Below are 27,878 nucleotides of genomic sequence, written 5' to 3'. Positions count from 1 at the left end.
ACTGACAGAAACATGCTGCGAACAAAGCACCCTAATGCTTGGCCAGGCTGCTGCTTCTTAAGACAATGCACTCGTTTCATTTGAAAGGAAAGAAGGATAAGTACTGTAATGCACAGGAATCGCCCTCCAGCTGGAGAGAAAGAGGGGGAACAACGCAGCGAGGCGCCCCGGATGCTCTCACTCGCGCTTAACAGAGTCTGAACGCTAAATCCCGGGCAGCGTCGAATCGTTCTATGCCCACCGAAAACCACAGAATTAAAACACCGCAGATCCGGCGGCTGATTTTCTGATCCGAGTTGCCATAAAAAAAATATTCTAGGATTATTTTCCTTCCGGCAGAGTCACCTCCCTCGCCGATCTTTCCTTGGAGCACCCAGTTGCACGCACTTGTTTGCAATGCGACGGCGACTGTGCTCGTTGCAACGGAAGGCGCTTGTTGCGGTGCAATCGCGCCTCTTTAAATGCAAAATCTAAGTGTCAAAGGAAGGCCGGGAGCCGAAACAAAAACGGATCGGCGGCCAAAATCAGTGGCCTCGTTCGAGCGTTTTACTATTATTCTGAGTTTTTACTCTCTTTTTTCCCCCACCAGCCTCCACCAGCTTCACGCGATATGGCAGCACCGACAGCGTTTACAAAATATACATATATATCTATGTGTACATAAAATACTATGATACATATATATGTACACAGTACAGTATACTGAACATACTGAACTGTCATGAAATTCTACTCAATATTGATCCAGAGCAGAACTCCAATGTATAGTTAGCAGAGTAAAAACTTAAACCCGTTGCAGGATTCCCAAAAATAGACCAGAGGCAATTAATATTTCATCCAGCAGAGCTTTACTGCTACTGAAGGCACATGAGCATAATGGTCACAAAATCCAATACACTCAGGATTGGCACTGCCCATAAGAAATCCAGTTGCAGCAGACTTAACTTAAACTTACAATAACTTATAATAAGTCTAAAACTTTAACACTATGTACACATACTATGTACAGAACACCACACCAGAAGGGAGATAGAAAAAGAAACTGAAACCCAGGCTCCTTCTGGCCTTCCTTTTATAATCAGCATGACCTTGACAGAAGAGATAACAGAACCAGTTTCAGAGAGCTGTACTCAGCTTCTCTGAAGGAATAACCCAACCCTCCCACATTGAGGGTGCCCGACGTCACATGTCATCATATGCATAACGTCATGCGCTGGGTGGGGGGTGCCAGGCGAGACGTTATAGAGCAGCCAAAATGGGATTTTACATTATGAGCTTTATAACCCATTTTCCTGTAACATTTTAAAATATCTCTAGATCCAGGCTTGGTCTCATTTGCTCATCAGCCCCAGACAACATGGCCCAATGTTCAGGGATAATGGGAGCTGTGATCCAACACCTGGAGGGCCACATCTGTTTGTCCATCTCTGCTTTAGATAAAGATGGTTGCCCCTTAAACGTCTTCTGCAGTAACCCTAATATCTGGCTTTATTGGAGGGAAAGGAAACCACATCCAAGCTAAAGATCCTGGTAGAATCCCATTTTATTATATTCCTAAGAATAAGATGTTTCTTCTCCCAAAGGTTTTCCGGAGATGCAAGGATTCTTCTGCAGCTCAGATCCCTTCTTAGTTGATTCAGGATGGAGAGTAGTTGATCCCTGTACTCGCATGAGATGTTTCCTTTAAAGTGAAGAATTTCTCGGTCTCTTTAGAGTAGCATCAGGACTTTTCATTAGGTGGGTGGTTCTCTTGGTTCTTGCTTCGTCGGTTTCCTCCGTAGATCTCACTTGCGCCAGCCAAAGGAGACTGGGACAAATGTCCTAACGGCGCCGTGCCACTTTGCGGACAGTTTTCACCAGCTCCATGACTTGTTTCTTGCGCAGCACGCGTTTGAGTGCTTTGTGTAGCTCCCTGGAGCCGATGGTGGAGGTCCGCTGGGCTCTCTTGCTGCTCTTAGCGTGGTTAGACACAGTGTTGTAGAACCTCCTTATGAAAGTGATCATCTTCCCTTTGGCCCTGGTCGATATGGGCACCCTGTCGCGGTGCAGCTGACTCAGAACTTTAGAGATGAACTCATCGCAGGGATGCCTGACATCCTGCTTTATAGGTGCCATCACCTGGTCTACCACCTTCCGCCGCCCCTGCTTCCCTTGGCTCAGATTTGGCTTCCTCTGCTTTGGCAGGAGCTTCCCATGTGCGGCTTTCCGAGTCGTCTGTTTCGTTCTCTTGGGAAGGCGGGTCCTCCTCCTCGTTGTTCTGCAAGCAGCAGCCATTGTCCTAATCGTCTCCTTTGGTTCTAGCTTCCACCTGACGGTGCTACCATTGCTCTGAGCTTGGCTGACATACACTGGCTGATGCTCAACTGAGGGGCCTGCTCTTATCCTATTGGGTGGACAATGTGCTGCCCGGGCATCCAATCAGACTCTGGCACGTCATAATGTGCATCTCTGATCCTCATCTCTCCTGTATGCCAGCAGGGAGATTGTGACTCCCCATTTGCTCACTGCTCAGTGGGTAGGATTGAAACCAAATTTAAGCAGGAGTTGTTTGGCTCCTAGCAGCTCCACTGGGCTGGCTGGCATGGCTGCAGTGCTGCACCAGTCATTTGGGCTGTGGTGCAGCAGGGCACCAAAAGAGATGCCACTTTGGCTGCTGGGTGAATCACCTGGTTGGATGGGTAGAACAGTATGAGAAGATTCACATCCTGTGGTGTGGCGGTGCCCCGCAGATCTCCTGGCAAGCACAGCATCAAAAGAGGCATGTCTTTTGATGCTGCGCGAGCCAGGTGATTCCTGGCACCCGACCAGCTGCTCCATACCTGCTTCCACTGAAGGAAGCCCAGGCCAGCAAGCACACATACCATCTCCCCACTTCTTCCCTGGTGGGAGTGGCGGCACCATTTTGTGGTTCACCTCAGGTGCCAAAATGTTTTGGGCCCTGCCTACAAAAGAACCTCTGCTCTTATTTCAGATTAACCAGATTGCTATGCGACCAGACTTATTTTTGCAGAAGCCATGCTGCTTCTAATTCAGCAAAGCTTTTTCTTCTAAATGCTGGGTTATTTTATCCTTAGCAAAACTTTCGACCAGTTTTCCTTGTGAGAGATGTTACATTAAACAGCCTGTAATTTCCAGGATCCCCAGCCCCCAGCCCAAATTCCCTTTTTTAAAGTTGGTGTTACATTGGCTACTTCCCAGATAAAGATGGTTACCCCTTAAATGTCTTCTGCGGTAACCCTAAACACCTTGCTTTATTGGAAGGAAAGGAAACCACATCCAAGCTAAAGATCCTGGTAGAATCCCATTTTATTATATTCCTAAGAATAAGATGTTTCTTCTCCCAAAGGTTTTCCGGAGATGCAGGGATTCTTCTGCAGCTCAGAACCCTTCTTAGTTTACTCAGGATGGTGATCAACACAGTGCTCCTGTGAGATGTTGTTTTCTTTAAAGTGAAGTATTTCTCGGTATCTTTAGGGTAGCATCAGGACTTTTCATCAGGTGGGTTTTTGTCTTGCTTTGTAGGCTGGCGCATTCGTCTCTTCTCTCCCGTGGATCTCACTTGCGCCAGCCAAAGGAGACTGGGACGAAGGTTGTCCTATCGGCGCCGTGTCACTTTGCGGACGGATTTCACCAACTCCGCAGCTTGATTCTTGCGCAGCACACCTTTCAGTGCTTTGTGTAGTTCCCGCGAGCCGATGGTGGAGGTCCTCTGGGCTTTCTTGCTGCTCTTGGCGTGGTTAGTCATATTGTTATAGAACCTCCTTATGAAAGTGATCATCTTCCCTTTGGCCCTGGTCGATATGGGCACCCTGTCGCGGTGCAGCTGACTCAGAACTTTAGAGATGAACTCATCGCAGGGATGCTTCACATCCTGCTTTACAGGGGCTGTCACCTGGTCTACCACCTTCCGCCCCTGCTTCAGATTTGGCTTCCTCTGCTTTGGCAGGAGCTTCTTATGTGCAGCTTTCCGAATCGTCTGTTTCGTTCTCTTGGGAAGGCGGGTCCTCCTCCTTGTTGTTCTGTAAGCAGCAGCCATTGTTCTAATTGTCTCCTTTGGTTCTAGTTTCCACCTCAGGATGCTACCATTGCTCTGAGCTTGGCTGTCATACGCTGGCTGGTGCTCAACTGAGGGGCCTGCTCTTATCCTATTGAGTAGACAATGTGCTGCCTGGGCATCCAATCAGACTCTGGCACGTCATAATGTGCATCTCTGATCCTCATCTCTCCTGTATGCCAGCAGGGGAGATTGTGACTCCCCATGTGCTCACTGCTCAGTGGGTAGGATTGAAACCAAATTTAAGCAGGTGTTGTTGGGCCCCTAACATCTCCATCTGCTGCACCAGTCAGTTGGTCTGTGGGGCAGCAGGGCACCACAAAACACACCTCTGTGGCTGCTGCACTGCTGTACAAATCACCCGGTTGGTGGGGTAGCGTGGCACCAGAAAACACGTGTCTTTAGGTCACGTTGATCGATTGTTGTTGTTTAGTCGTGTCCGACTCTTCGTGTCCCATGGACCAGAGCACACCAGGCACTCCTGTCTTCCATTGCCTCCCGCAGTTTGGTCAAACTCATGCTGGTAGCTTCGAGAACACTGTCCAACCATGTCGTCCCCTTCTCCTTGTGCCTTCCATCTTTCCCAACATCAGGGTCTTTTCCAGGGAGTCTTCTCTTCTCATGAGGTGGCCAAAGTATTGGAGCCTCAGCTTCAGGATCTGTCCTTCCAGTGAGCACTCAGGGCTGATTTCCTTCAGAATGGATACGTTTGATCCTCTTGCAGTCCATGGGACTCTCAAGAGTCTCCTCCAGCACCGTAATTCAAAAGCATCAATTCTCCAGGGATCAGCCATCTTGATGGTCCAGCTCTCACTTCCATACATCGCTACTGGGAAAACCATAGCTTTAACTATATGGACCTTTGTCGGCAAGGTGATGTCTCTGCTTTTTAAGATGCTGTCTAGGTTTGTCATTGGTTGATCCATTAGAAAGTAATAAAAATCCACAGGCGCACCAGAAGCTCCGTTCCTGCTGGGACTGAACTGGTTGTGCTCCCTTAGATCTGCCTTTGCTGTAGAGATTGATATGGAAGAGACCCATTTTGTTGCAGCTGGGGCAGATGAAGGCGTCCAGTTGTGCTGCTACAGATGCACGTGGCATTTCTCTCTGTGCTTCTCCCAGCGGTCATTCCTCCCCTGGCCCCTGCTGTGCCTACACAACCTGACTGCTTGTCTGCAGGCACTGTGGTCATCTGCAAGGGATTCCCACATGGCCGGGTTGATGCTGTCAGTCTTTATGTCACATTGGCAGACATTTTTTTGTAACGCGCAGTTAAGCCACAATAAATTACCTTTCTCAGAAATTTGCGAGTTCACAAAATTATGTCTATTATTTGTTTCATGAACGGGTGTCACTTTCCAGAAGCAATCTACTATTTAAAAAATAGAGATTTGTGTGTGTGTTAGTGTATATACCATTAAAAAACCAACAATTACAACACATGCATAAAATCGACTCAAATCCAATGCCAATGGCAGGGACCGGACTTGGAGGATTAAAACAAAGATTGTGAAGTTAAAACCAGCATCACTTGCCAGGTGGGAAAAGACACGCGGTTGCCCACATTCAATGTCGCTCTACCTAAAGCCAAGCGGCCGGCCGACCCTACGCTAATTGCCGAGTGAACTACAACTCCCATGAACCACCGGGGACCCAGCGACGAGGCCACGTGACCAGGCGCGCGAGGGCAAGGGGGCTTCTCCGCCCCGCCCCCTCCCGTCCTCCTCCTCAGCTGCCATATTTCGCCGCTCTTCCTCTCGTGTGTCAGCGAAGAGTGAGGGGCGGAGGAGGAGCATTCGCCGCTCTTAAAGGGGCCACGGTGCCTGGCGGTGGGCCCCCTCCCCCGTCCCTTGTATCCGTAGGGAATCCTCAACGGAGCAGCGCTGCCCGCACCAACGCGGGGAGATGGAGTGGGCGGCGGCGAGAGAGCTGGCGCTCCGGAGCGAAGCCTGAGCGAGACGGTTGGTGGAGGAAGGAGGGGCGCGCGGGTAACGGAGGGAAAGCGGCGCTCCTCTCCCCCTCCCCCGGCTGCTGCGCGCTGGCCTCTGATTGGCCGCGGCCCGAGACGGGCTGGCAGCCGTTGGCTTGCGGGAGAGGGAGGGGCGGGACTGTGGGTTCGAGGGGGAGGAGCGGCAGCGTTGGCGGAGCACGAGAACGGCACGAGTTGGGGGGCGCTGGGCAGGTTCCCCCTTTCACACACACACACGCATCTCTGCGCTGTGTGGGCCAAAATAACAGACACGTTGTAACACCCAGAAGACTATAGGGGGAGGACTCTGCAGGGGGTTCGACTAGATGACTCGGGGGTCCCTTCCAATCTTATCATCCTTCGATTCTGATCTTTATTATTCCAAGAGGGAGATAGTTTCTTCCATCAAGAAAAGTACTCTTCTTTTTTCATGCAACATTAAACCTCAGTATATCCATTTGTGCTTTTGCTGTTTTTTTGCCTCCTTTTTCTGTTCTGTTCTTCCTTTTTTTTCCTTTTTCTTTTTTTGTTAAGGCAAGAAAAGGCCATTCATTTCTGTACAGTAAGGCTGGGCAGACATCAGGATTTACTTCATTTTATATTTTTTGTACTGGGATCCCAATGGTGCAAAATACTGATCCACAAGGCAGAGCTGTAGCTACTGGGTGGGGGGTGGGGGGTCTCGCCAGGCTTTTTGCCCCAGGAGAAGCCTCCAGAGGGGTGACATTGAGGCTCCCAGCCTGTGTGCGTGTGTGTACACAAATGTGCATGCCAAACTGGGTCTTTGCCCCGGGTGAAATCAGGCCTAGTTTCACCCCTGCCACAAGGAACTGGCACCCAAAGGGTGCAAAATATTGGACTGGATGAGGAGCCAGTTGCAAAACAACAGTCCAGAGGAAGAGGCAAGTTACCCGTTGCTCACACACCAAGCCTTGGACTGGGTTGACAAGTATAAAAGTACAAATCTATTTCTGAGTTGTGGCAGTTCAGGGATTCCGAAGAAACCACCAGCAATGGCACCATCTTGCAGTTGCCATTGTTAAACAGGTGGACGAAGTCTTGCAAGTCTTTCACAAAGCACCGAGAGGTCACCCAGTAGATTCTGACCCACCTGCTGCTTCATAAGATAGAGAAGTGGCATAGTCAAATTCTAGTTTGACAGGTACTGCATCATTCCAGTAATAATAGGGAGAAGGGGAATGTCAGGGGGTTTAAGATGCAATATCTAGTAGCAGACATGTGCATGATAAAAGGCATGCATAGGCAAACTAAGTTCCAGGGGCCGGATCCAGCCTAATCGCCTTCTAAACCCAGCCTGTGGACGGTCTGGGAATCATCATGTTTTTACATGAGCAGAATGTGTCCTTTTAAAATGCATCTCTGGGTTATTTGTGGGGCATAGGAATTTGTTCATTATTTTTTTTCAAAATATAGTCCGGCCCCCCACAAGATCTGAGGGACAGTGGACCGCCCCGTGCTGAAAAAGTTTGCTGACCCCTGGTAAAAGGGGTATCGTTTCCTGGGAGTGTACACAAGGGAGCTTGAGTCATATGTAACCTCTGAAAGGTAGAGTTGTGGCACTTTAGAGACTGTCAGCGCAAGGACAGTTCTCTGCATCCTGTTGAGCTCTGAAAGCAGCTTACCCAAAACAGCTTTACATTAAAATCACATTATTATTATTATTATTATTATTATTATTATTATTATTATTATTATTGGAATTTTATTTACAACATAACATAAAACACCCCACCCCACCCTCCAATACACAAATCTAAAATCACATTATTAAAGTGTCCAAAAGAGAATGTGGCTTCAGGAGCATGCAAGGATATTTCCTGCCTTCTCCCCCAGCTGAAAAACCCTTTGGTGTTCCCTTTGGCGACCCCTTTGCAGGCAGCAGTGCCTTCTGAGGAAGACCCTTAGGCGAGGGAGCGGGGTGGACCAGCAGGGTTTGCTCAGCCATTGATGGAGGAAACGTGTGTGTCCCCTGTTCGCAGCAGCGTCTGCTGTCTATAACTTGCTTGCATGGCTCACTTGGGAGTTCCTCGTGGATCACAACTCCCATTGCCTTTTTCCAGCGAGGCAGCTTGGGAGATGATGGACCATGGGCGCCAGGGCCGCCAGCGGGCCTCCGAAACGATTCGCAAGCAGAAGCGCAAGGAGCTGGACGCGCGGCGAAGCAAGTGCCGCATCCGGATCGGCAGCCACCTGGAGCAGTGGTGTCAGCTGAAGGAGCAGCTGGGCTTCTCTTTGCACTCCCAGCTGGCCAAGTACCTGCTGGACAGGTGAGGAAGCTGCTTCAGGGAGAACTGGACTTCCACCCGCCTATTCCTTGGCCTGTTTTGCCTGTGTGTCAAGTGCTAGATTTGCATGCGTTGAAGTAACTGGATATGTGCAGGTGAGAAGTGGCAAGTCAGACAAAAAGCCAGGCAGGTTTGTGGGAGATGGAGATGGTTGGTTTTAAGCAAACTGCTGTGTCTCGGCTTGTCTCCCCCAGCCTCCCTTGCAATACACAGATAATATGGACCTAATTTTCCTGGTTGTTACAGGGATTACCAAGGCCTGGTTTAAAGGTAATGCCTTTGATATACAAAAATACTTACCTGTGAAGGGATCCAGACACAATGTTCTGTTCCAGTGGTGTTGCTGGTACCTATCAGAGTAGCATTAATACGGCGCATGCAACTTCACATAGGGAAGTCAATTTACATATCTGACGTCGCATTTAAATTTGGCCTGAGATTAAATCCCTGAAGCAACGATGGTGGCCCAATGGCCCTTGGGATGTTGTCAAGAGTCCAACTCCCGTCATTCCTGAACACTGGCCATGTTGACTTATGGGACTCCCAGCAACATCTGGAGGGCCATAGATTCCTCAGCCCTGCTCTAGCAAATGCTCCTCTTCTTATTTCGTCAGTAATATTGAGGAAAGCAGTTGCTGCAAATCAAGTGCAGACCCCTGTATTTTGCCTGCTCACCTTCCTGCCTCTTCTCTTTCTCATTCAGGTACAGTTCACAAGGCTCAGTTCCAAAAACAGGTAAGAATCCTTGCAGGTTCTCTGTAGAAAAGGCATTTTATTAGTATTAATTAAAGTGATCTCACAGTAGTCTGGCAGATAAGTACAATGTGTTTGGGTGGGTTTTTTTAACCGCATAGCCTGTTTGCCCACTTGGACAAATGTTTCACATGGTAATTGGGGGGGGGGGCTTACCTGAGTCACTGGAGATCGTAGCAGGACAGGCTTTCTCAAAAGCTCCAACAATCTGTGCAAACGTTTACAGTATCCCTGTTAAAAGGGGAAGGAGTCTGATTCCAGCCAGCAAAAGACTCACACTGTAATTTGTCATGGATATGCAATAGACGCGTATTTCTTTAAAACGTGTGTCAACAGGCTCTTTAAAAAAAAAAGAAAGAGAAAGTTTTAGTTTGGGGGGGGCCTGTGATACTTCTCTGAAACTAGAGCAAGCCTCAACTTTGGGAGTAGTGGCCCTAAAGTTCCCAACAGATGGTGAAAATCAATTCTATTACTACTGGTTTGGGCCAAGATGGCAGATTTTTTTCTCTTTCTACAGATGTAAAAACTTTTTACAGCCATTTACTATTGTGGTTAATTAATGGTCACTGTGTTATTTTGCCTCCCTCTAAGGTTTAATGTACTTGCTGCAGGGCATTTCATGTCCATCCGATCTCAATCTTTTACATTTTTGCCCTCTATACTGCAAGTATATGTAATACAGGTAACTCAACTGATTATTCCCATCATATATAAAATCCCACACATAGAAAACTAGCCCATTGGAGAAGGTAACAGGCTAGAGCTTTTTCTGGAGGCGTAGATCAGCCCTGTAATAATTGTTAATAAAAATGTAGTATAGCTTGTAAGCTCACTGCTGCGCCGTGTCAGCCTTTGAGTTCATTCAACAGTTACGTAGATCAGGTTAGTCTCACACAAAATATGCAGATTAGAGGTCTTCTGTTTCCCTTTTGACATGACCTTTGGGTGCTGCATGTGGCTAAACAAAAGACTTAACTTGGATTATGAAGTTTGCGTATGCTGTTTCAGTTGACCTCTTTTTTTGTCTATCCCTGAAAAACCCCAATGTCAAGCATTCTCACTACAGAAGCAAAACCCTGCACTTAGGACTATAATGTAGGGAGGTGGAATCCTTGCATGCATGTGTGTGTAGGGGAGAGTTACAGGTAAAGGTAAAGGGACCCCTGACCATTAGGTCCAGTCGTGGCCAACTGTGGGGTTGCGGCGCTCATCTCGCTTTATTGGCCGAGAGAGCCGGCGTACAGCTTCTGGGTCATGTGGCCAGCATGACTAAGCCGCTTCTGGCGAACCAGAGCAGCGCACGGAAACGCCGTTTACCTTCCCGCCGGAGCGGTACCTATTTATCTACTTGCACTTTGACGTGCTTTCAAACTGCTAGGTTGGCAGGAGCAGGGACCAAGCAACAGGAGCTCACTCCGTCGTGAGGATTCGAACTGCCGACCTTCTGATTGGCAAGTCCTAGGCTCTGTAGTTTAACCCACAGCGCCACCCGCGTCCCACAGGGGAGAGTTATACATGGGGATATTGGGTCCCTTGTAGCAAGCCTGTGTCATGCTGGTTTCCTCTTTCTTCTTCCCAGGACAGGACAGCTCCAGAGTTGTTTCCGAGCCTCTTCCTCCTGACGCTCTGCAGCACCTCGTCGTCCTTTCTCACAATCACAGCCAGGAATGTGGCTTCATCCCTAACGTGAAGCCCTCGTTGCTGGAGCAGAAAGAAGTCCCAAGCAGCATGGTGTGGGAGTGCCTGGCCGGTCACACCTTCTCTTGGAGCCCCACCACCTCGCAGACGTGCCCCCCGTCCCCCTGCAAGGCAGCCTCCAGGTCTCCAGAGGAGAAAGCCGTGCGTTCCAAGCCCAGCCCCCCGCCCTCCCGCATCATCCGGCGCCGGCGTTCCCTCCGCAGGGCGGCGGCAGCCCATGCCTTTTCCTTAGCGCTCGCTTCGAACTCACCAAGCCCAGTGGACGAGGCAGAGCCATCTTCCAAAGAGGATGGGGAGGGCGGTGCGGACGGAGAGAGATCGGCGTGCCTCTCTCCTGGCAGCGGAACGGTCCTTGGCGAGGAGGCAGGATTGCTGAGCAAGCAGAACCCCGATGAGACAGGTGAGGGGGGCTGGCTGCTTGTAGGGTGCTGGAGGGAAGTCCTTGAACTTGAGAGCCAGTGTGGTGTAGTGGTTAAGAGTGGTGGACTCGTAATCTGGTGAACCGGGTTCGCTTCCCCGCTCCTCCACATGCAGCTGCTGGGTGACCTTGGGCTAGTCCAGGGGTCAGCATACTTTTTCACCAGGGGGCCGGTCCACTGAACCTCAGACCTTGTGGGGGGCTGGACTATATTTGGGGGGGGGGGAAATGAATGAATTCCTATGCCCCACAAATAAGCCAGAGATGCATTTGAAATAAAAGCACACATTCTACTCATGTAAAAACACGTTGATTCCCGGACCGTCCGTGGGCCGAATTTAGAAGGCGATTGGGCCGGATCCGGCCCCCAGGCCTTAGTTTGCCTACCCATGGGCTAGTCTCACTTCTCTGAAGTCTCTCAGCCCCACTCACCTCACAGAGTGTTTGTTGCAGGGGAGGAAGGGAAAGGAGATTGTTAGCCGTTTTGAGACTCCTTAAGGGGAGTGAAAGGCGGGATATCAAATCCAAACTCTTCTTCTTCTTGGATGGTTAGGGACCGAAGAGGCCCCGCTTGGGTTAGGGGCTATAGGAGGGCGTTACGTTGGAGTGTGAGATGCAATTGTTGGGTGCACCTGAAAGTAAAAGCAGCCTGGAAAGGGCTGGCCCAGTAAGTGAAATACCGTACTTTTCCATGTATAACACGCCCCCGTGTATAAGATGCCCCCTATTTTGGGGGACTCCAATTTAAGAAAATGGCCCAGAGTTGTGGAGCTTTTTTGAGGACGGGATTGACAGAGATTGACAATCGCTCACGTCTGCAACAAGCATCTGCCGGAAACAGCAAGCAAACTTGCCACGGCAGCAGCCAATCTACAACAGCCATTGACCCAGCAACCAATCACGCACCCATTTAACACAGCAGGAGCCAATACAAAGAACCCCTTGCCGCAGCCACCAATCACACACAAAATCGCCAATGACAAACTGCAGCTTGCTGCTGCAACCAATCACCCGTCACCCCTACCCACTACCCATGTAGAAGAAGCCCCCAGTTTTAAAACCTTATTTTAGAGTTAAAAAAAAGCTCATACACGGAAAAGTACAGTAATAAATTCAGCTCGCTTAATAAGCCAGCACCATTACGTTACAAATTTGTGGAATATGGTCTGCAAAGCATGCCTTTCACATCCTTTTGGTTACCGAGAAATTTAATAAATTTCCTCCAATACTGTCAAATAATCAGAAACCACAGAGAATCTGAATGAATTTCTAGTTCACTTTTTTGTTCTTCCTTCTCTATGTATTTAGATTATCATCCTGCAGGTAGGATTCTGTCATTGATAACTTTGTTATATGCCCCTTGGGGGCTATTTGGGGAGGGGGGCATGCTTAAGGAATTATTATCATTACCAAGCATGCCACAGGTTTTTAAAGCAAAACAAAGAGAAATGTAGCATCTCATTTTATTCAAAAGACACATACCAGAAGGGATCTGTTAATCAGCAATGTAGGTTTTGATAACATGTCTATGTAATTTATGTATATTCTTTTCTAAATGGTAATTGCTTGAATTAATTGTAATTTAGTTGGAGTAACAAAGGCAATGGTGGTTAGAAAACATCTTGTACCTTATTGACACAAAAACGCAAATTGCGGGTATTAAAGAGGGGGGTCTCTTTATGGGAAAAACATCTGCCTATGTAATAGCAGAAAGACTCCTTTATTCACAAAGAACATACAGTCGTACCTTGGACGTTGAACGGAATCCGTTCCGCAAGTCCGTTCGACTTCCAAAACATTCGGAAACCGAGGTGGGCTTCCGATTGGCTTCAGGAAGGTCCTGTAGCCAATCAGAAGCCGTGTCGGACGTTTGGGTTCCAAAGAACGTTTGAAACCAGAACAGTCACTTCTGGGTTTGCGGCATTCGGGAGCCAAAGTGTTCGAGTCGCAAGACATTCATCAGCCAAGGTACGACTGTAATTATGAACTGTTCCTGGTTTAGACTGTGGTTTCAGTGTGGTCTTTTATATCATCTTCATTGTTCCTCGCGGACTGGACACCCCCTAATTTCCCAGGTTACAAAGCATGCAGTTCTGCTGATTTCGCTGCACAAGGCCGCAGCCTCAGTCCCTAGCATCCCCAGCTAGGCTGGGACAGATCCACTGCCCCAAACCCTAGACAGCTAGAGGACCTAGATGGGCCATTGGCCGGGCTGAGTATCAGGCAGCTTCCTGTGTTCCTATGTATGCACATTCTGTGGCTGTCTCACCCAGTTCTGACTGTGAATGTTTCCTCTTGCAGCGACTCCCTCCGAAGAGATTCCAGCTGCCACAGAAGTCACAGAACCTGAAAGGTCAGTTTCCATGCTGCTTGGCTGCCTAAAAAGAAGAGGCAGTTTACGACGTTAAAATAATAAAGCAAACAAATGGTGCAAAACGCAGACCAGCATAGTTTCTGCAGGCTGACCGATGGACTTCTCAGGAGCACATGGCATCAGCTCCCTGGCCTGGCTTCTTCACTTCTGCCTTCTCTCAGGGCACCCTTGAGTGAGAATGTCAACGTGGATCTCCACTCGCCCCTTTTCTGGCGGGACATGCAACTTTCCTCAGATGACTGAGCTCAGGAAGAATTGGGCTTTCCTGTTTCACAGCAGAGGCTGGCTACAAGGGTCGGCTAAATAGTGATTGTGGCGTTCACAAAATTGCTATGCTCCCCAGTCACCCATTGGTGATATGTATACCTGGTGTGTTGATGAACCATATATCTGTTGATACATTTTTTTAAAGCATTTTTTGTCATTTGTTGTTGTTTGCATAGGGTCTGTTGGTTTCTGCTCTAGCTAATAGAGTTTTAAAAGGTAAAGGCAAAGGGACCCCTGACCATTAGGTCCAGTCGTGACCGACTCTGGGGTTGCGGCGCTCATCTCGCTTTATTGGCCGAGGGAGCCGGCGTACAGCTTCCGGGTCATGTGGCCAGCATGACTAAGCCGCTTCTGGCGAACCAGAACAGCGCATGGAAACGCCGTTTACCTTCCCGTCGGAGTGGTACCTATTTATCTACTTGCACTCTGATGTGCTTTCGAACTGCTAGGTTGGCAGGACCAGGGACCGAGCAACGGGAGCTCACCCCGTTGCGGGGATTCGAACTGCCGACCTTCTGACTTGTCTCCAAGGCACTTTGAAGTTGCCCACCTCCACAGCAACCTTGATAACACATTCATGGAAAAAGACTGTGCAGGCATCTGTCAGTAAGCTTAGCAGTTATGGGAAACTCTCCTGCCTTTGATGTCAGGAAGGGCTGAGCTGTATGAACCGATGCCCCTTTTTACGTAGAAGGATCTTTGCATCCTGTACCCTCTCACTTAGTTTTTATTTTAATTATTTTGTATTCTCTGCAGCACTTTGCCTCTGTCAGAGGAGACGCCAGAGTCTGTGCCTGACCAACCAGAGCAGGAAGACGACGAAAGAGAGGAAGACAATCTGGTATATACAGATGACCTGCAAGATGAGAATTATCAGCCTTCCCTGGACAGGTAAATGCGTTTTGCGGGGCATTACCACCAGTTAAGGACTGTGCAAGCATTTCTAGTTTAACATTGCTGTTCTCATTATTATTATGACTTTTCTATCCCATCTTTCCTCCAAGGAGCTCAAAGCAGCTTCCCTGGTCCTCCCCACTCTCCATTTTAAAACTCACAACAACCATGTGAGGTACATTAAGCTGAGAGTCTGTGAAGTGCCCAGTTGAGCTGGGATTTGAACTCTGGTCTGCCAGGTCCTAGTCTAGCACTGTGAAACTGCACAGCTGATTAGCTCTTGTGGGGTGCCACCCATCCTTTAGAGTCTGGTAGCATTGCAGTGGTGTTGCATCCTGTCAAGTTAGTTTGGTTCCTGGGTGGCCAGAGCAGCTGTTCAGGGCTCAAGTACCGTAATTTTTCACTCTATAGGACGCACTTTTCCCCCTCCAAAAATTAAGGGGACATGTGTGTGCGTCCTGTGGAGTGAATGCAGCCTCCTTGGCTTCAGCGATAGCAACGCGAAGCCTCCAAAGCGCAGAGGGAGTCATGGAACTTTGAAGTGTCAGGCATAGCTCTAATGGCTTTAGCCCAAACGTAGCAGAGTTTTCCTGCACAGCGAAGAAGCTAGTTGAGGTGGAAATGACTAGTCAGCTAGACTCAGAATAACTATTTACAGGATTTATTAAAAGGAAAAATAAAACCAGCAGAGTTTCTGCATACAAAACAAAGCAAAATAAATCCTTTCTTTCTCTCTCTCTCTTAACCATACACAGCACTCCTACTCCTAACACACCCCTAACACACCCAACATCACACTGTCCTAGCAATCCCTAGATAACAGAGTTGAGTGCTGGTCGTTAACCAATCAGAGTAAGTAGTTTCTAGGTCAAGCAGACCTGGGCTTTCTGCCAAGAGTAAATTGACACTGCCTTGAGTTAATTGTGTGAAGCCAGAATCTGTAAGTTTCCCATGAGAACCAATTAACAGAAACTGAACAGGGAGCACTCCCGCTGTCATCCAGAGGCTTCGTGTTGCTTTCGCTGAAGCCTGGAGAGCGAGAGGGGTCGGTGCGCACCGACCCCTCTCACTCTCCAGGCTTCCAAGGTAGCCGCCTGAAGCCTCTGGAGCCCAGCGGGAACTCCCACTGTGCTCCAGAGGCTTCGGGTGAACGCACCTTGAACTCACAGAACACACCTTGTTTTAGAGGGGGAGAACAAGAAAGAAAATTCTCCCCCTCTCTGCGCAACGCCCCTTCAGCGAAGCGGCAGGAGACATGGAAGGGGCTCTGTTTCTCCTGCCACTTTGCTGAAGGGACGCTGAGCAGAGAGGGGGAGGGTTTTTTTCTTGTTCTCCCCCTCTAAAACAAGGTGCGTCCTATGGTCAGGTGCATCCTATAGAGCGAAAAATACGGTACTTAGCAGACAAGCTTTTGCCCCTACAGGGCTGGATTTAGGTTTGATGAGGCCCTAAGCTACTGAAGGTAATGGGGCCCTTTATATGTCCAGGGGTCCTTTGTCAAATTTTCGCTGTTTTTGTGTGTTGAATATATGCTATAGGGTAATTTATGGAGCTAATAGGTATATAAAGCCATTTGTACATGTTGCCATACAACCAGTCCATGCAGAATGTAGGCACCCTATATATAGAAATGAGCAAACTAGTGATATTTTAGGGAGCAGGCTAGCAGGTGGGGCCCATTACTTACATCATAGGAGCCTACACAACAACACAAACCCCTGTTGCTGTATGTAGGTTTTATTTTATTTGTTTTTTATTTTATATTTTGGAAATGTACATCCAGGTGTGTGTTTTTTTCTTTTAATTTTTTGGGGGCCCCCAAGAGAGTGGGACCCTAAGAAGAAAAGTTTGGATTTGATATCCCACTTTATCACTACCCTAAGGAGTCTCAAAGCGGCAAACATTCTCCTTTCCCTTCCTCCCCCACAACAAACACTCTGTGAGGTGAGTGGGGCTGAGAGACTTCAGAGACGTGTGACTAGCCCAAGGTCACCCAGCAGCTGCATGTGGAGGAGCAGGGAAGCGAACCCGGTTCACCAGATTACGAGTCCACCACTCTTAACCACTACACCACACTGGCTATCGCTTGTTTAGCTTATACGTAAATCCGGATGCGGGTGGCGCTGTGGGTTAAACCACAGAGCCTAGGACTTGCCGATCAGAAGGTTGGCGGTTTGAATCCCCGCAACGGGGTGAGCTCCCGTTGTTTGGTCCCAGCTCCTGCCAACCTAGCAGTTCGAAAGCACAAAGTGCAAGTAGATAAATAGGTACCGCTCCGGCGGGAAGGTAAATGGCGTTTCCATGCGCTGCTCTGGTTCGCCAGAAGCGGCTTAGTCATGCTGACCACATGACCCGGAAGCTGTACGCCGGCTCCCTTGGCCTATAGAGCGAGATGAGCGCCGCAACCCCAGAGTCGGTCACGACTGGACCTAATGGTCGGGGGTCCCTTTACCCTTTACCTTTACCTAAATCCGGCACTGTGCCCCTTCCATTTCCCCACCACTTTAAAGACGGCTGCTTCCTTCATCCTTGCCACAGCGGCAGCCTGAAGACCCTTCTATGGAAGGGTCCCTTTTGTTGTTACAGGGAAGACCCTTTTGTTGCCACGCTTACCAAGCTTCTTTCTTCCTGTACAGTTGCAAGAAGCGGGCACAGCCTGGTGATGAGGATGTGGCCCAGATTGGTCCAAAGAGAATCAGGTGGGTGCTGGTCCGTTGGCTTTTTGAGCCCAAAGGGCACGCCTTTAACCTCCCCAGAAGTGGGCCATAGCATAGGGACCATGGAAGAAGGCCTCTAATTCATGGTTAGATTAAGGCGGTCATGCTAGACGAATGGACTGATCTATTGAATCCCTATTATTTGCCCATGGTCAAATATTCCATGAATCTGGTGATGCTTGAAGAATTGGCCAGCTGTCAACTTAGCACAAGCACCTTTAAAAGCACCTTTAACTACTGCCTTTCATTTTTCAATTCATGTCAGGGAACCTTCCAGAGTAGAAAGAGAGGCAGGAGCTCTAGAAGGGAGGAAGGGGAAGTCCATTGCACCTACTAAATCTCACCCACAGTCCTCCTTAAAAAAATCAGCTGCTTAAATATATTTATGCTGTTCTGAGAAAGTTGACGCTTTAAAAATACTTGGCCAAGTACAGTGGTACCTCGGGTTAAGAACTTAATCCGTTCTGGAGGTCCGTTCTTAACCTGAAACTGTTCTTAACCTGAAGCACCACTTTAGCTAATGGCGTCTCCCGCTGCTGCCATGCCACCGCTGCACAATTTCTGTTCTCATCCTGAAGCAAAGTTCTTAACCCGAGGTACTATTTCTGGGTTAGCGGAGTCTGTAACCTGAAGTGTATGTAATCTGAAACGTCTGTAACCCGAGGTACCACTGTATTTGACATCTGACCATATTGTTTTTGAGTAATCCAGTGCCTGACGCTTGGCATAAGAACATAAGAAGCTGCCTTGTGCCGAATCAGGCCATTTGTCCATCTAGCTCAGTAATGTGTACACTGACTGGCAGCAGCTCTTCTGGGTTTAAGAAAAGGGAGCCTGGATATGCCAGGGATTGAACCTGAGTTTCCTCTTCCTTCCTCTGCCTTTCTTTGCAGGAAGGCAGCCAAGCGAGAGATCCTCCTCTGCGACTATGATGGCTGCGGGAAGATCTTCTCCAACCGCCAATATTTGAATGTAAGTGATGGATCAGTGGCAGGAAGCACTTCCCCATGCACAAGGGCAGAGAAGGGACACGGAGCACTGGGAAATGGTCGAATCCTGAGGAAACGTGAATTGGTCAGCCAGGACTATTTGACTGCCACGGGAGGCGATAAGGTCTCCTTTGCAGGAGGCAGTTCAACAAAAAACAAGAGATACATCTGCAGATTCCTGCACAGAGCAAGGTTTTGTATTAGATTACCTCCACGGTCCCTTGCAGCTCTAAAATTCTGTAATTTTAGGAAATCCAGTTTGGTGGGGAACATATCGTATGACCACTCGCATAGCAGCAGCAGAAAAGGCCGCCATATTGATAGCTGATCAGAGAGGATTAGACAGGTTTAGCGCAGCCTACTGGCCCACCAGTTGAGGACCAAAAGTTTAAAAATATATAAAGGACCCTTGGACAGTTAAGTCCCGTCAAAGGCGACTATGGGGTTCAAGTGCTCATCTCGCTTTCAGGCCAAGGGAGCCGGTGTTTGTCCACAGACAGCTTTCTGGGTCATGTGTCCAGCAGGACTAAACCGCTTCTGGTGCAACGGAACGCCATGACAGAAACCAGAGCGCACAGAAATGCCATTTACCTTCCCGCCGCAGTGGTACCTATTTATCTACTTGCACTGGGGTGCTTTCAAAATGCTAGGTTGGCAGGAGCAGGGACAAAGCAATGGGAGCTCACCCCCATCGGGTGGATTCAAACCACCAACCTTCTGATCAGCAAGCCCAAGAGGCTCAGTGGTTTAGACCACAGCGCCACCCTTTAGTTGAGGACCAGCATACTGTCCACACAAACTCTTATGTTCTGAACCACAAACCCAAAGGAGAGCCTGAGCAAGTGGTTTGAGGCAGGGAGGCCAAAGGAGGATGTCAAAAACACCAGGATGACCAGTCTTAGCGTTTTATTAAAGAAAGGTATCAACTTACAACACAGTGTGCAGAACCTCACTGCCTTTACAGCCTTGGGAAAGACGCCACCACAGTGAGAGATCGCCAGGGCTTGTCTGCAAAGTGCTAATACGTTAAATGAATCATGAGGGCATATAGGCGGCAACCGTCCGAGGCTTACAGATAGCTCCCCTCTCTAGGCGCTCATCCCAGCATCCCAGGGCCCGCAGATAAGCATAGCATCAAAGCAAGCGGGGTACCATATCTCAAAACAAGTGAATATCAACATCTAGGTGCTCATTCTTGCACCAAATAATTGTAGGGTTATCTTGTCGGTCAAGATGGCATTTGCAGAATTTCTGGAACATCTGACTTTTGCTTCAACACACTCTGTCCCTAGTTAAAAGGTAAAGGGACCCCTGACCATTGGGTCCAGTCGTGGCCGACTCTGGGGTTGCGGCGCTCATCTCGCTTTATTGGCCGAGGGAGCCAGCGTACAGCTTCCAGGTCATGTGGCCAGCATGACTAAGCCGCTTCTGGGGAACCAGAGCAGCGCACGGAAACGCCGTTTACCTTCCTGCCAGAGCGGTACCTATTTATCTACTTGTATTTTGACGTGCTTTGGAACTGCTAGGTGGGCAGGAGCAGGGACCGAGCAACGGGAGCTCACCCCGTCGCGGGGATTCGAACTGCTGACCTTCTGATCGTCAAGCCCTAGGCTCTGTGCTTTAACCCACAGCGCCACCCGCGTCCCCTGTCCCTAGTTAACTGCAGAAAATTTCCATGGGAGCCCCCCCCCTTCAAGGATTTGATGCCCCAGCAATATGGGCAGAAAGAACTGTGGAGGATCATTCTTTGGGCATGGTCCTTCATGCCCTCCTCGTAGGGACCTTAGATGCTGGAGGTGGTGGGCATGCAAAGCTCCCTGGGGCAGCAAACCTACCACAGCAAAGTCCCACCTTGCTTCATCAAAGCCATGTAAAGGGGCAGCGGACGGGCACATTTCTGAGACTGCAGTTTGTCACGCAATTATGTGATGCATTTTATCTGTTCAGGAAGATTGCTTTGCTCTGTTTTTGTAAAGCAGCTTTGTTGCAGAAGGCAGAGTTTTTGTTCCACTTTGACCTCTTTTTCTGCCCCCTCAGCACCACAAGAAATACCAGCATGTTCACCAAAAAACGTTCACCTGCTCCGACCCCAGCTGCGGCAAGTCCTTCAACTTCAAGAAGCACCTTAAGGAGCACGAGAAACTGCACAGCGGTGAGGATTCTTGTAGGATCCCACCTGGTTAGGATCCCTACCAGCCCAGCTCTTGAAGTGCTTTTAACTTGCCTTCGGCGAACCCTTTCCTCCCCACTTATTCCATCCGGGAGATGATGTGGAGAGCAGCTAGCCATAGATTGGTCCTGAACGGGTTCAAGTTCCTGCTCCCAGAAGGGAGCAAATTATGTAGAAGCACATACTATGGTGTCTAGAGGTATATATTTGGGCAGGCCCCACAGCTATTATTTGAGGTTGGTTTTCATTTCAGGGTATTGAGTTAGTCTTCAGACTTATCAAGAGGATTTAAGATTGGCAGTGTGAGACTCACAGAAACATGGCAACATGGCATGCAAGATCAGAAAACATTGCCCAATGCACAATTATTCACTCCAAAGAAAGATGGTGTGAAATTATAGGTAGATATAGATATAAATAAGATAGTTTATCCTTCCAAATTCGAACTGTAAGTCCTTTGATAACCATAGGTAAAAGGTAAAGGGACCCCTGACCATTGGGTCCAGTCGTGGCCGACTCTGGGGTTGCGGCGCTCATCTCGCTTTATTGGCCGAGGGAGCCAGCGTACAGCTTCCGGGACATGTGGCCAGCATGACTAAGCCGCTTCTAGCGAACCAGAGCAGCACACGGAAACACCGTTTACTTTCCCACCGGAGCGGTACCTATTTATCTACTTGCACTTTGACGTGCTTTCAAACTGCTAGGTGGGCAGGAGCAGGGACCAAGCAATGGGAGCGCACCCCGTCACGGGGATTCGAACCGCTGACCTTCTGATCGCCAAGCCCTAGGCTCTGTGGTTTAACCCACAGCACCACCCGCGTCCCTACTTTGATAACCATAGAGGTTTGCAAAATCCGCTTTTGTTGTCTTGCTAGATATAGGTGTATCTTGAAAGATACCAGTGGCGTAGCGTGGGTTGTCAGCACCCGGGGCAAGGCAAGTAATTTGCTCCCCCTAACCCGTGGATTTGCGCCCCCTAACCCGTGGATTTGTGCCCCCTAACCCCAGATGTTGTGCCCGGTGCGGCCGGCACCCCCTGCACCCCCCACGCTACGCCACTGAAAGATACTTGAAACATTTTCAGAGGTTTGTTCTCCATTGAACTGCTTTGATTTGGGATTTGGTGTGTGTGTGTGTGTGTGTGTGTGTGTGTGTGTGTGAGCATTTTTGTTATTTGGATCCTAACTCTCCTTCCATTAACCTAACTCTCCTTCCATTAACGGAATTGTGTTAACATTCACAAAACAATGCTATTCTGCCTTTGTGTTCCTCCTGTGCTCCCCCCCCCAAAAAAAATCCCCCACCCAAATCTGTTCTTGGGGTTTGGGGGATCCTTGGGATTGATATGGGATATGGTGCCCAACAGATGAAGGGGAAAGTTGGCAGAAATCATCTCCTCCATTACATGAATTGGGGTGGGGGGGGGAGAGACTTAGGATGCCTGCCAATATACCGTATTTTTCGCTCTATAAGACGCACCAGACCATAAGACGCACCTAGTTTTTGGAGGAGGAAAACAAGAAAAAAAATATTCTGGATCTCAGAAGCCAGAACAGCAAGAGGGATCGCTGCGCAGTGAAAGCAGCAATCCCTCTTGCTGTTCTGGCTTCTGTGATAGCTGCGCAGCCTGCATTCGCTCCATAAGACGCACACACATTTCCCCTTACTTTTTAGGAGGGAAAATGTGAGTCTTATAGAGCAAAAAATACGGTATGTAACAGGGGTTTGTATGTGTACACCGTCGTAGTTAAAAGATTAATATTTGGAAAACTATTAGACACTCACTGCAATATAAGCTTGTTACCTTGGGCCCAGAATAGCCAGTGACCTACTTTTTTCTTCCCTGCAGATAAAAGGGACTACATCTGTGAGTTCTGCGCCCGCTCCTTCCGAACTAGCAGCAATTTGATCATCCACCGGCGAATCCACACTGGAGAAAAACCCTTACAGTAAGGACTGTTGTATTGTACTACTGATAAGAAGAACAATTAATAATGCTTTTTCTTCTTTGGCGATCACTCGTAGCCAAGTAAGATTGTCTTCCATAAACACGGTTTTAACGATGAGTCCGTAAGTGACTGTGGAGGCCAATTCTGGATCCACACGTCCTTCCACAGTGGGGACATTGGTTTCCAGGTGGGAGTTGATTATGGTGTGGATTTCCCAAGTGTGCCTTCCTCTTAGCACATTTCTCCCTTGCGTCCTGAGTTCGAGTGTCTTCAAAGCCCATGGCACCTTTGGTAAAGGCTGTTCTCCAACTGGAGTGCTCGCAGGCCAGTGTTTCCCAGTTGTCGGTGTTTATACTACATTTTTTTAGATTTGCCTTGAGACAATCTTTAAACTTCTTTTGTTGACCACCAGCATTACGCTTTCCATTTTTAAGTTCAGAATAGAGTAGTTGCTTTGGAAGACGATAAATTCACCAGCTGCTCCCAGGGTAGGCTGCAGGAAATTAAAATTCAATATTTAAAACAGTTAAAACAACCTACTTGTGGCTAAATAAAGAAAAGGTACATAAAGGGTTTTCAAGCCATATTATTAGAGAACCACTATATGAAGTTTGGGAGAAAAATAAAAAACTTTTAGAATGGAAAACACCCTGGTGGTTATCACCAATTGACATTTTAATAACTAAAAAAGCAAATATGGAAGGAGAAAGATTGACCTACGAAGATCTACTGATAAGATCAGAAAGTGGCTGGAAATTGAGAACATATGAGGAGTTGAAAGAAAGATTAACAGGCTGGCTGCAATATCATCAAATAAACACAATATGGATGGAAGATAAAAAAGTAGGGATAAGTGAGAAAAAATCCAAATTTCAGATAGAAATAATTGAAGGCAAAACCAAGTTATTATCCAAAATGTATGATATATTATTGGAATGGGATACCAAAGACGAAGAAATAAAGGAGGTCATGACAAAATGGGCAATGGACTTGGGATACAATATAGAATATGAAAAGTGGTCGAAATTATGGAACAATGGAATACTCAGAGAAAATTTGGAAAAGATGGTGTATAGGTGGTACATCACACCAGCAAAACTAGGAAAAATGTACAAAACAGGAAATAAGGCCTGCTGGAAGTGTAAAATTAAAGAAGGCAATTTCTACCATATGTGGTGGACTTGCGAAGAAATGAAGAAATTTTGGGATTTGGTTTATAACAAGCTAAAAAAAATAGTTAAATATACTTTCCCTAAAAGACCAGAGGCCTTTCTACTAGGAATAATTGGGGATGAAATTAAAAAAGAAGATAAGACATTATTCCAATATTCGACACCAGCAGCCAGAATATTAATTGCACAAAATTGGAAAAGTTCAAATACCCCAACAGTTAGAGACTGGCAAACAAAATTATTTGAATATGTCGAACTAGCAAAAATGACACAAAAAATTAGAAACCAAAAAAATACAAAGTTTATTAGTGATTGGAATAAATTTATGGTATATATTGACGGAAACTATAGAAATTTAAAAACTATAGCAGGTCTGATATAAACCTTACGATGCGCAAACCATCAATAATTATTAGCTGCAGAAAAAAGAAAATTTCTTTTTACCAAGAAGCCCGAAATCGGGAGGGAAGGAGGTCAATAGGTGCGTAGAAGAAAGATCTAAATACCTAAAGATAAAAAGTGTTAAAGAATAAGACAAAGAACTGTAACAGAAATTGATGTTTTTTGGTGTTATGTATGGATATTTTTTCTTTCTTGTTTTCCCTTCTTTTTTCTGAAACTGTTGTTTCGTTTTTTGTTTCGGGTTTTTTTTGGTGATTTAATTGAAACTCAATAAAAAGAAATTATAAATAAATAAATAAAACAGTTAAAACAAGACATAGGAATATGGTGGGTCCTAAAAACACATATCCCCTAGTATATGGGGATGGAGCTGTCCAGTCACGAGTTCCCTGAACCACCTCATGCGGATGAGCATCACCACCCCTTTTCTTGTATATTTGATGCAGGTGTGAGATCTGTGGGTTCACCTGCCGCCAGAAAGCCTCCCTCAACTGGCACATGAAGAAGCACGACGCGGACTCCTTCTACCAGTTCTCCTGCGACCTCTGCGGCAAGAAGTTTGAGAAGAAAGACAACGTCACCGCGCACAAGAGCAAGAGTCACCCCGAGGTGGCTGCCGGGCCTCCGCAGCCTGTGCAGGAACCCCCAGCTCTGAGCCACCCGCTTGCTCTGGAGCCGTTGGAAAACCCCGTCCAGAGCCAGCCCAGCAACCCACCAAGGAGGGCGGAGGAGTCCGCCCTCATCATCGCAGTCACTATCGAGTAATTGGGCCGGGCCAATCGAGAAACAAAATGGCGGAGAGGATTCCTGGCAAATCCTGTCGGCGACAGAAATGGACTCTGGCCTTTGGTTCGCAGTCGCAGAAGGATGCAAGATGGAGACCCCAGAAAGGAGACTGGAAAGCCCCGACCCCAGGAAGCAATGTCTTGCCAGCTGTATCCCTTCAGCGCAACTGCTTTTGGACTCGGTATCTGCAACACAAACGGCCCAGGGCTCAGCCTTGGCTAGCGGCAGGATGATGAGGAGTACAGTATCAGGAAGGCCTTGAAAGTCTTAAGTTTGTGGTGATTCGATCCCAGACCCCAAGTATGGGAGGGACTAAGGAGGCCCAGGCAGCTGGTAGAGGAGCTGTTATCCTCACATGGATAACAGCTCTGGATTTAGCTCGTATGGATTAATGACAATGGAAGATGTGCTGTGCCCTGTTGTTGTTCTTAAATCCTTTTCCTTTGGGAAGCTTAAACAGGATGCCGCTGTCTCGCATGGCTACAGGATCAAGCCAAGGACCTGGAATATGCAAGGCGTAGCCTCCGCTACAGAAATGTGATCAGAACTGGAGATACACTCTGGAACCTGTATATGCAAATCTTTGATTATTTTACATAATTATGTTCCACCGGCCTTTGAGGCGGAATGACATGTCATGCAGAGATGACAAAGACCTGGGCAGAGCACTTCACTCCCAACCCCTGGCCACTGGAAATTGTTTACCTTGGCTTTGGAGATTCACCAGGCATTTCCCACAGACTCAACCTTTAAAGGGGGCACGGGGGGGGGCGGAGAGAAGCACATTTCTAGTTCTTATGGCTGCATAAAGAGAGGTTTTTGGGTGGGGATCGGGGGTTTTTGAATTCTCAGGAAACTAAATTCTGCAGCCAGTCCCGACACCCTGCATTTTTTCCTGTGCTTGCACATTGTTATTTAATACATTTCCCGTTCCTGCCTAGATTGCACAGAGTTTACGTTGTTACGTGGGCCATTGAGAAACTTAGCTTTCACTCCCTGGCTTCCCACAGCCAGTTAGATGAGCCTGCAGTTTTGTACCTTATCATCTCTGTACGTAGAGCACAAGGCTCAGCATCGTGGGGTAGAGTCTCAAGTTGGGCAAAAGATTCCTGCATTGCAGGCGGTTGGACTAGATGACCCTTGTGGTCCCTTCCAATGCTACATTTCTATGATTCTATCTGGAGCTGCCTTCCAGTAATTTAGGCAATAGTCAAGGGAAATAAGGAGTTGGCACAAGGCACTCTGCAGATCAAGACTCTTCATTCCTGGTGTACCTTGCTTAGGGTAGGCTCAAACCTACATTCCTGCTTCTTTTGGATATTCCCCCCCGCCGTCTGAGATGAAAGCCAGCAGCAGCAACAAACTGCATACTCCAAACTTTATTATGTGAGCAGGTTCTGATGAGCCATTTCACGAGGCAATGACCCTAAGGCAACTTTGCTCCCACTCTTTGGAAATTTTTGAATTTTTAAAAAGCCTTATAAGGCTCTGAGCATGCCTCATCTGAAGACAAGTAATTCTTCTCCCTGTGAAGCAGCTGAGATAGGGATCTTTTAGCTATACCTGGCGCTGTGGGTTAAAGCACAGAGTCTAGGGCTTGCCGATCAGAAGGTTGGCAGTTCGAATCCCCACGACAGGGTGAGCTCCCGTTGCTCGGTCCCTGCTCCTGCCCACCTAGCAGTTCGAAAGCATGTCAGAGTGCAAGTAGATAAATAGGTACCGCTCCGGCGGGAAGGTAAACAGTGTTTCTGTGTGCTGCTCTGGTTCGCCATAAATAGCTTAGTTCTGCTGGCCACAAGACCTGGAAGCTGTACGCCGGCTCCCTCGGCCAATAAAGCAAGATGAGCGCTGCAACCCCAGAGTCGTCTGCAACTGGACCTAACGGTCAGGGGTCCCTTTACCTTTTAGTACATGGAGACGCCAGAATTACCCGTCTTTGCTCAAAGGAGGCTATTGCATCTCCGCACTCAAGTTAGTTCTTTGGGCATCAATTCAGAAAAAAACAAGTATGTCTCAGCTCTCCTATTTTTGGGGAACACTAGTCCAGCCTGCAGAATCTGCAAAGCACATGATCTTTGGGTTTTTCCCCGCCACAGCTTATTGGAGTGTTCTGCAAAGGAGCACAGTAATTCCCATGTTGTTGGGGAATGGAGGATTGAAAGAAAATGCCAAGTGCATCTCTGCCGAAGCGAACACAGAGTTTAATCCAAGAGTTTGTCTTCCCTACAGACTTAACCGTTTTAACAGTCGCGCACAGAGTGAACTCTGGAAACTTGTGCAAGTGTCACCCACCCTGGAATGGCATTTGCAATGAAGAGTAAGACATTTTTAAATAACTGAGGGACAGGGTCTCCTACAAAGGATTCTCAGCTACCCCAGCAATAATATCTCCTTGCACCATCCAATGTCTAAATCCTGGATTGGAATTAGTCCTACTTGTGACACTAAAACCTCAGTTTCATGACCCATATAAATTGCGCAAATGCTTTTATTTTGAAATTTTTATTCTGTTTCTGCTCGTCAAGGGAAGCAGAAAGGAACTATATAGAAATGGAAATCCTTTCCTCTTTGAGACACAGCAACAGCCCTGAAGTTCAGCCCAGTGTATTTTTCTCACAATGGACAGACACGGTTGTGAAGCCCACTTCACACCGGAGACTTGAGGGCATCCTGCCGTTCTTTGCGGCAACTGGTATTCCCAAGCATGGCACCTCCAGCCCTAGAGGGGAGCATATAACCATCATGACTAGTACCGTTGACAGCTTCCGTGAGTTTGTCTGTATGAGACTTTTCCAGATATTGCACAGAAACTAGGTATTTCATCCACGAGAAATAGTAAAATTGCATTACCTTTTGATATAAAGTTGAGGTTCTTAGCAAGTTGGGTTTCTGTAGTTTTTCAACACTCGTTTAGAATTGCAACATATGAAACAGTCCTGATTCTTATTTTCCCTGAATTC

At 47.8% G+C, this 27,878-nt stretch overlaps 1 protein-coding gene across 2 annotated transcripts; it reads left to right on the top strand.

Annotated features, from left to right (window-relative positions):
- Positions 1-5,751: 5,751 nt before the first annotated feature.
- Positions 5,752-25,932, top strand: ZNF692 (zinc finger protein 692). 2 transcript variants are annotated; one of them, XM_053378942.1, is made up of 11 exons: positions 5,752-6,015; positions 8,105-8,311; positions 9,033-9,064; positions 10,662-11,180; positions 13,500-13,551; positions 14,596-14,730; positions 17,370-17,432; positions 18,344-18,422; positions 20,477-20,591; positions 22,459-22,558; positions 24,579-25,932. In XM_053378942.1, the coding sequence occupies exons 2-11, from the start codon at positions 8,121-8,123 to the stop codon at positions 24,895-24,897; spliced, it is 1,605 nt and encodes a 534-aa protein (XP_053234917.1). In that variant the 5' UTR covers positions 5,752-6,015; positions 8,105-8,120; the 3' UTR covers positions 24,898-25,932. The 2 variants fall into 2 exon arrangements, with proteins under 2 accessions (XP_053234917.1, XP_053234918.1); XM_053378943.1 differs by lacking the exon at positions 17,370-17,432.
- Positions 25,933-27,878: the final 1,946 nt, after the last annotated feature.

The sequence above is a fragment of the Podarcis raffonei genome, chromosome 2, assembly GCF_027172205.1.
Source record: "Podarcis raffonei isolate rPodRaf1 chromosome 2, rPodRaf1.pri, whole genome shotgun sequence".
Classification (NCBI taxonomy): Eukaryota; Metazoa; Chordata; class Lepidosauria; order Squamata; family Lacertidae; genus Podarcis; species Podarcis raffonei.
This window is presented reverse-complemented; position numbering and strand designations above follow the sequence as displayed.